This window comes from Solanum dulcamara, chromosome 8, assembly GCF_947179165.1.
Source record: "Solanum dulcamara chromosome 8, daSolDulc1.2, whole genome shotgun sequence".
Taxonomy (NCBI): domain Eukaryota; kingdom Viridiplantae; phylum Streptophyta; class Magnoliopsida; order Solanales; family Solanaceae; genus Solanum; species Solanum dulcamara.
The window spans coordinates 68,149,201-68,159,319 of NC_077244.1; the positions used below are offsets into that span (position 1 = coordinate 68,149,201).

Genomic DNA, 10,119 nt, shown 5'->3' on the forward strand with positions numbered 1-10,119 from the left:
CATGCAAAGAAGTAACATCACTACACTTTCTTTAAATATAAATATGGACGTCACTCACTAATTATAGATACAAGTTCAAGTTAGATTCCAGGTTGCTTCACAAGTTCAAAATCATACATATTGAAAGTTAGGCTTGGTAGTTCAAATTATCAATCCTAACTTCAAATCTAAATGTCTGGAGTTCGAATGGCAATTTGTCAAATTTCAGATACTTTATTTTCTAAGTTCGAATGGCACGAGCAACATGCAAACTTCAAATATTTTGTCCAACTGCACAAGCAATTTGAACGAATCCCGTTAATTTGTTCTTTTTTAAAACTTGAAAGGTAGTACGAATTTGTATAACTATATAAGATCCAAGTTATTCATGAAGCAAAAACAAGTCAAAACTTGTGAAGACAAATTAGTAATTCTTCATAGAGTTAACTTATTTTGAGGTCGAAATTTGTTGGAATGAACACGTAAAGAGTCAACTTGAAAGGATTAGCTACAAGTGAGTAATTGATAGGGATACGTTAAGTTCTTAGGAGTTGGGATTACTAGTACAGTAGTACGTACGTATAATATGAATTTGGCTCATTATTATAGTGAAATAAGTTAGTCGAAAACCCACGGGTGAGGATCGTGTTTTTTACACCTAATTTGAACCTGGATAATTTTCCTAGTAGAAAATCTCGTCTCCTATATATCTGAATACCCATATTAAAAAAGTTACTCATTCTTAATCTTGGTATTAATGAGTAAGACATATAAATAAAAATTATTAGTATTTATAATTCTCAAAGTGGACAAGTAATATAGTACGGAGGAAGTATAAAACAATAATAATATTGGAAAGTATACTTTAAAATCTACGTTGTACAGAACACTACTCTATGCATTTGGCCTTGTAAATTTTCTACTAGTTGGTAAAAACTTATCTCGTAACTCCCCGCCATCGATGGTATCGAAATGAGTTTCTGGTATCCAATTTCCAGATTTAGGATCTCTCATCCAAAATATATCCTTCTCTACACCTTTCGTAGAAGAAGAAGGAGGAGAAGACGACGATGATTCGACGAATTTCCTAATATTGGAAACAATGGTCCGTTCTTTTTTTAAATTCTGGGTGCTACTGTGTATCTCCTCTTGAGATTGAGAAGGAGAACATTGCTAAAGGGAACCCTAGTCATATTTATTTGTGAAGAGTATATTGACAAGTTAAAAAAATTGAGATGGATAGATGTATAAAATTTGTAACTTCAATTAAACAATATGTCTTTTGAATGGATGGTTAAAAGAATATTAAAATAAAATAATATATATATATATATAGGCAAGGCAGAATTAGTAACCTAATAGGATTTGGATTATGAGGATGAGACTTGCAAGGCAAACTATTGAGAATAATGGGAGAACTTGTAATAGTAGATGGTTACGTAAATTGGGGATTATTAATTAATTATTGCTCATTCCATCCACTTTTATTTGTTAAAAAAGTTTTTTGGGTGAAAAAGGTTTATTTAGTAGAAAACGACTCCTTAATATCTATCTTTTTCTTGGAAAACAAGTTTTGAACTTCTATAAATAGAAAATATTTACTTTTCGTATAAAACACAATATTATTTACGATATACTTATTCAGAGAGTTTTATTTAGAAGGAGATCTATTCTCACAATAGCTTTAAAATATTTTTATATTACAATTATCATTGCTAAAAAATAAATATCCATTTTTTATAATTTAATTGTTTCAAACCTAGAGATAATTAATATTTTATATCTAAAAAGAATGAAGATTTTGGAGTATCGAACTATTGATGGTTATCTAATTAATTATAATTAAATTTCAATCTTAGTTCTATAAAACAATTTCTTTTTCAAAAGTATTTGAAAAATTATAACAAACAAAAAATAATTAAATTTTAAAATGGTCATTATGTCTTATAGAATAGATTAATAGAATAAAGAGAATAATATTAGCTTTTTATATATGTCCAATTGAGTAATTAAGCTATATACAACGTCAGGTGTAGTTAAAATATAATCAAGTCATTAAAAAAAATAATCTTCTACCCGTAAGTCACCTCAAATGTGGATTTATAAATTCTGAAAATAGATTGATTGTATGTGTCGGTAATGTAAAGAATTTCTATATCATCAAGTCTTTTTATACTTATTATAGATAGCTAGCTACTAGATAATATATCTTTTTTCAAACTTATAAATTTGACATTTTAAATAAAGTTTATCTGTAAATGTCATTTGAATCATCTGATGCTGGTAGTGTTAAATTTATTTTACACTAACAATATAAAAAAAACTAGGCATTTACTTACTATATCATATATTAATGATATAATGGAATAACACTTCTTTATATATAACTTAAACTCTATTAAATTTAGGTAAACTTTAGCAAATTGATTTGGTACATGCATGGCATCCCACTTTTACTATTTCTAGTGTCTTTATTGCGTTAAGAATATTGCTCTTATTCGAGACGAAGAGCATCAATTCATGCTTATATCCTTAATAATTCCTATAGTTCTATCGCATGATGATTAATGAAAACTTCATTTTTTTTCTTAAAAATTTACTTGTATTGGATATTTATATCAAATTAATACAATTTATTATAATTACGTAATTTAATAAAGTGAAAACTGTTTAGTTTTGGAGCATATTTTAATTTGTTTTATTCTTGTGTAAATAATCTTTGTCATATTCCATTTGAGAATCACAAAGGACACGTTGCAAATTGCAGAAATTAAAAGGTATCACAATTTCTTAATATTGGTCACGACTGATACCCTTCTTAGGTTCAGGCCACAATTCCTTACATTCTAATTAAATATTGATCGATTTGTTCTAATAACAAATGATATAGATTAAATAAAAGAGTCTCAAAAGTTTAATCTATTACTATTGGTACTTAGGAGAGCCACTCAGCTAATTTTTAAAGTCATTAATATTTCTCTTTTTAATCAAGGACTATTAACACAACATTAAAAATTTAATTAAAAAAGGTAAAGAAAATAGAAAATCAAGATTAGTGTTTATAATTTGCAGATATGTCCATATATAAAAGAGAGCACAGTTCGTAGAACATCCATCTATCTGAATTTTCTAAGTCTAGTGATAATATTAATTTTATCTCCTAAGCTAAAAAAACGAAATGAATACTAATAAGGGTAAAAGGTTTTTTTTGTATTGAATTAATTCAGATTGTTGGTTGATATTTTATATTAAACTCCAGAAAGCATATTGATTAATATTTCTAAATATATTAATAGTAAGGAATGAGAAGTCGACAAGAAGTGGTGGCCCAAATAATAAATATCTTTGGATTTTGTTTCCACCTAGTTAAAACAATATGTTGATGTCTCTAGTAAATCAAAGTCATCGTTTAATAGCTATTTTGTTTTTATTTTTAATTTTAATATTGTGAGCTCAAACCATCAAAAATGTAAAAACAATTAAGGTAAATTTTTTTTAAAAGAGATAAAAAAGATTGAGAATATTTATAGTTTCAGTCAAAACATGACCCAACCCAAATGAGAAGAAGAGAGAATCACCTATGTACATAAACGAACTCTACTCAATATAATGTTTTAATTTCAAGTTTTGGGTTATTATTATACTACTAATTACTTACTCTCTCTTAAATTATATAATAAATTATTACTATTTTGTAGTCAAAAAGGTTCATTTTTTTTTTGAATTACTTTTTAAAATATTTTAAATGATTAACTGTCACTATATCTTATACTTTTATCGCTTTGATATATTTGGCACTATCTGAATATGGAGTTTAATGTTTTAATTTTTTTTTGAGAAAATAGTCAAATGAGCCCCAATCTATTGTCGAATTTTTGATTACACACTTATACTTTATAAGGGTCCAATTACCCCTCATGGACTACTTTTAAATGAAATAAATAACCCCTTAAATGCTGGTTAGCATAGAGAGTGTATTTCACTCTTTTTTGAGAGAGTGAGTTGCCTATTTTATTTTATCTTTTCATTTTTTCTCTTTTCCTTTTTTCTTTCTCTTTATCACTTGTTATTTATCTATACTACTATACTTTCTTCACCATTATGGTTGTTGAAGCTTAATGAACGGATATTTGGTATAAAAATTATCAACAATTAATGTATTTTATGAGTAAATAATTTTTCAATAGACTTGTTTAGTACAATCTAACAAATTAAATTTATTTTTAAAAAACATATCCATTAATTGATTTATTTTTTTAAGTCATGCACTCAAGAGTAACAAACTCAAAGAGATGTAATTGTATTTTTATTTTCGAACTTATTAGAAAGAACTTTCCAATGATGTGAATTAGGGATATGTATTGGTGGGTTCGATTCGGTTTATTGGTTTTCGATTTCTAAATACGCTAAATCGATAATCAAATCAATAAGATATTTGTTATCGATTTTTGATATTTAATGGTTCGATTTTCGATTTAACCGATAAGAAAATACTTTTAAAAAACAAATACACGATTCATGGAGCCGTTGTCTTTGCAACTTGCAAACTTGCAAACCCTTGCCGCTGAACCTAAAGCGGCAAAACCTAAAGGGTAAATACTAAATAGTATGATATAGTGATTAATTGATTATATATTTATATTAATATTTTTTTTTTGATTTTGTGTATGAGTAAAAAATTAAAAATTAAATTAGTAAATTATTATAGTCTTAATGGGTTATCAATTTACCCAATAATCCAATATTATAAAACCAATACCAAACCGTTAACTCAATAATAATAAACCAATAACATTTTTTTTATTCAATTTATTGATCGATTCGACTTTTGCACACCCCTAATATAAATTTCATTTTCAACAATCATATCGAAAATTAAATACTATGAACTTCAGTAATTAATGCTGTTCTTTGCACACAATTATTTTCACATTGTAATCCCCAAAAACAATTTTTACATTTTGTTACGTACATGAGGCGGGGGGGGGGGGGGGGGGAAGGGGGGGGGGGCGCATATGTGAACAATTAAATCGTGAAAAAAATAAGGACCATTCAATTGAAAGCACGTTAAATGTTTGTACTTATTAGGAGACAAGATATGGTTAAATATCTTATACGCACCGCATCTGTCTCGTTTAAATTGTGTTTTCTTTATATTCAATAAAGCAATATACAAGATATAATTTAGTAAATTACTCATGTTTAATAAAAAAATAGTTTGAATTTTTTACCTCTAAATACTGCACAATTAATTAATTAATTAAGGATATATATATAGTTAAAAACAAATTTCGAACTTTAGTTTTGAATTTAGAAAGTGGCAATTATTTTGAAAACTTTTCTTTTGCTGTACAATAATAGTTAATTTAGGACGAAGAAAGTATATGTATGATATGTGTGTTTATGTAGGGACAAGAATAGTGTAGGATATTGAGTGCGAATTTTCGTGAATTTAGTAATTTTACACATATCATATATTTATATTAAGAAATATATTAAATATATGTAAAATATTTGTTGAGAATCCATCAACAAAGTAGTCACTTGTAGTAATAATCAAGGAATCCGTTGAAGCTTTACTGATCGTTTGGATGAGGGTTTCATTCCCATTATTCGGCCCATAAAAAGATCTTCTTCTTTTTTAATTTGAAATTATTAAAAATTCATAAATTTTAAATTTTGAATCTGTCATCATCAATGGGTGCTAATCAACATTTACGAAGAAGGGACCTAAAAATCGATGGAAGGTCTTGTCTTTTTCTCTACTTTCTCTATTTTAAAATAAGAATTACTTTAGTAATTTTTTTAGTCAACGTGATTTTTACAAAACGACACTTATTTTGAAACATAGATACCGAGTAACTTCCCAAATAATTTGTTGTACATCACTTCTTTTGCCCTTATATGATCTCCTTTCCCCAATCGCAAACAAATATGTCAAATGGGCTTTACAAAATTGAAAGAAGAGCTTCATGAAGTTAAAAGCAAGCAAAGAGATTTCATTTCATCACTTTCTCATCAGAAGCATTTAAAAGATTTCAATAATATTCTAAAATTTATAAAAATTAAATCCATAATCTTCCTTATGAATCATCTTTCAGAACAATATTCTTGCAGTAATGCTCTTCAGTACTCTAATTGCTTTCTCAAATCTTGTTTCTTCTGCCATAAGCCTCTTAGCCTTCACAAGGAAGTTTACATGTACAGGTACGTATAAGCTTCTACACCTATATTACTATTCCTTAATTTTGCGTCTCAATTTACACGATACATTCTTTTTTAGTTGCACAAAAATAATGATAATTTTTCATATTCTCTCCGACCATTTTTACTTTTTCATTAGTATAGTGGCCAAATAAATATGGACGTAGGGAGTATTTAGAAGGAAAAATGATTAAAAAAAAGTGACGCATCCTCTCACCCACAAAATCTGTGTTATTGCAAAGATCTGGCCATAATTTATGTCATTTTAGTCGTTTTTTCTATTTTTTTTAAAAAATTAATTTTGAAATTTTATTTTATACCTAACAAAATGATTTCTAACTACACATCTATTAATTTGTCTTAAATTAAAAATTTTGAAACTCATTCCTTAATTCTTAAACTTTTTACAAAATGACATATATAGCCACTAGAGTGAAAGGTGATTAATCAGTTAACTCTGTGGAATGAACATTGCATACAATTAGCAAAGCTATTTACAACTTCACTACTGGCTCGGTAATGCGACATAAATTGAGACACATTTATTTTTCCTCAAAGTTAGCTCCTTTATTGGTCATAAATTTTGAAGTTGAAATTTGAAAAATGAAAAAAATAAAATTAAAAAAAAAATAAAAAAAAATATATATATATATATATATATATATATATATATATTGAGTTTTTGAAGTTGTGATTGAAACTTGAAGTTAATTATGTTTAGACAAATATTTTACTTGGAAAAAAATTAAAGTTTTGTGAACGGAAGTGTTCACTCCATTTTTTGAAAACTTGAGAATATTTGAGAATAAAATTTTCAAAATTTATTCTAAAATTTATGGTCAAACCCAAACTTAGTATTGTTAAATCTTGATAGACATCATGATTAATTAGAGCATTTAATTTATGATTGAATTAATTAACTAATGCAGGGGTGAGCTAGGGTTCTGCACTGTGGATTGCCGGAATAGGCAGATATACCTTGATGAATTGAAAAAAATTGAGACTTTTACTAAAAAAATGTTGATATCTTTAATCCGACAACGTCGACCGGCTGGCCGGTGTACTCAAAGTACAGTTCCGCCGGAGGATTACCAGCAGAATGAAGTTACATTCACCTTATCATAGTCCATAGAAATTTGTGATGGAGAAATTTTATAGCTAAATAGAAAAATGTGTCAATTTTATGACGGACTAGAAATTTTATAGCTAAATAGAAAAATGTGTCAATTTTATGACGGACTAGTGACTAAATTTTGCTAGCTATGAACAATTTTGGGATCAATAAATTAGCGATGAAGTTTCTTGTTAGAGATGAATTTAGATTTTTAAGTTTCTGAATTCTGTATTTTTGTTTGTTTGTTTATTGAGTTCTTAATATATATTTTTATTACAAATAGATATTAAGTAAAAAAATATTAAATTATGCCAATTCATATTGATGTAGAGTGAGATACATATTGATGCGTCATGAATTAATTGTGTTGATTACGTACGATAGTTTCAACCTTTCATTTTTGGATATTTAACTCTTAGTTGAATTCTTTTAAGAATAGAATAAATGAAGAAGTAAATATGGTTCTTTTCCTTCCTCTAGTAATTGAATTAACTTAATTAGCACTTTTAAAGAAGGAATTAGATTGAGTTCAAAGTGGGAGAAAAAAAATCCCAAAAGTTCCAAATTTTAATTTTTGTTTGATTTATTTGAAATTTTGGAAAATTGATAATATTTAATTTGGTTTAACATTATTAAAAATAAATTCAAAAAAAATTTCAAACCAAATTGATAAATTATATACACAAATTTTATAATTATAACCATATATTAATTTTTGTAAAATAATTATAAATACACTATATACTTTTTCAAGAGAAATTTTATTTATCTCTAATAGGCTAATGAACTTTACACATTAAACTCATTTATTAAAACAAAGTCATAAATCCAAACTCATTTTTTTTAAGAATTACTATGATATCAACCTAATTTTTGCTTATATCAACTTTATTCAATTGATTAAAAATTATAGATTTTAAGATATTTTCTTCACAATCACAAAAAATTATAGCCACCATAATAAAAATTTAATAACGAATTATGAGTTGAAAAACAGTGAAAAAATATTTTCTAATTGTAGAGGAAAGAAAATAAAAAAAGAGAAATAGCATTAAATTTCTTTAAATAAATAAATCAAACCGATAACCATTAAACTGATGAATATGAATTATATTTGATTTAATTTAATTTTAATGATTAAAAAAATAATTAAATTAATTTGTTAATTTTAATTTTAATCAAAAATCAATCCTAATCGAACCAGAATACCACAAACCCTAACGAACAAAGGTCTCCAAACTAAATAAAAACACAGTGAAACCTTAATTTTATAAGGAAATCGAAATAGACAAGGAAAAGGGAAGGAAAAAAAAAACACAACAAAAATCTCTCTATATATCAAATTATAACTTACGAAAAATTAGCTTTTTGCGTTTTCCGTTTTCTGCAAACAGAATGGCTTCCCGCCGCCACCGCTGGGCTCCGTTAGATGTCACTAACGACGTTAACAATGGTGGTAGTGATGACGATAGTAATATGCATGACGTTACCAATGGTGGTGATAGTGATGAAGATAGTGATATGCAGTTACAAAAAGTCCTTCACAACTCGACACCACTTTACAATAATTCACGTAAAACTGATATTAAGAAGAAAGGAGTAGATATGTCGTGTCAGTTAGTTAAAACTAACGGAAGGATCAACCTTCAAAACAGCACGCATGAAAAAGGTGAACCTTCATGCGTATATTGTACTATATGTAACGAACCGAGACCCGTATCCGATGATACAATGAAACGGGGCGGGTGCAGGCACGTCTACTGCGAAGAATGCATAATTAATTATGTGCGCGATCGGATCAAAGAAAATCTAACGGAGGTAAAATGTCCAGTATCCGATTGCAAAGAAAAAATTGTGATAAATGATTATTTCGTGCCGAGTGAATTTAGGAATCAATGGCGCGCTACGGCTCGTGAAGCTAAGGCTTTGGCTTCGTGTTACATAATTGAATGTCCTTTTTTGGACTGTACAGGTTATTTGATCGATGACAAGAAGGGATTTTTGATTAGAGCATGTCCAAAATGTTGGACACTTTTTTGTGTTAGGTGTGAAGATCATTGCCATATGGGAATGGATTGTGAGACTTACCAATTGAAGAGGAAAATTAGATCATTGCTAAAGTTTTCTTCTTCCAAAAAAGATGATAAAAAAGATGATGACGACGATGAAGGAGATGATGATCAACCAGGTGATACTGAGCTCCTCACTATTAAGCAAATTTTCAAACTTTTATAGACAATTTTTATTTTTTTGGGATTTGGCTACCAGTTTTTGTTTCAATCTAGTGATAGCAGAAGGAAATATTAATAGATTAATATTGATTTGATATTTTCTGAAACCTTGCGTATATTATTGTCCCTTTTTAGGTTAATTTCTGTTTTTTCAACACCATTGAAACAAGCACACCAACATATACCACATTAATTAAAGCAATCACAAGCACCCTAGTATTTGTATAAATCTCCGATCTGTTGTGTAGGCATTGAATTTTCACCCAAAAAAAAAAAGTATACTTTGGAACAGTACAGTTTAACTTCTTTTTCCGGTTGATATTCGAAGCTCCTCGAGAAGTGAAATTGGGGCAAGTGCACATATAGCTGATTTTAGAACTAAATTTTAAGGTAATTAATTTTTTACATTTATAACAATACAAATATTATGACATGTTTAAAATCATAAATTTTAATTTTTTGATCAAAATTCACTGTTAGTAATATTCTAGTGTGTAGATTCTTATTCAATATTTACAGGCCCAATTACTTAAATAATACTATATAGCATTAATTACGAGTTTTAGAACAAATTTTATCCTTACGAGAACG

The 10,119-nt window shown here is 27.6% G+C and overlaps 1 protein-coding gene across 1 annotated transcript; it reads left to right on the forward strand.

Moving 5' to 3' along the window:
• Positions 1-5,814: 5,814 nt before the first annotated feature.
• On the forward strand, positions 5,815-7,499 carry LOC129900241 (FCS-Like Zinc finger 2-like). The gene is made up of 2 exons (XM_055975168.1): positions 5,815-6,186; positions 7,113-7,499. Exons 1-2 carry the CDS (start codon positions 5,921-5,923, stop codon positions 7,306-7,308), a joined length of 462 nt encoding a protein of 153 aa, XP_055831143.1. The 5' UTR covers positions 5,815-5,920; the 3' UTR covers positions 7,309-7,499.
• The last annotated feature ends 2,620 nt before the right edge of the window (positions 7,500-10,119 follow it).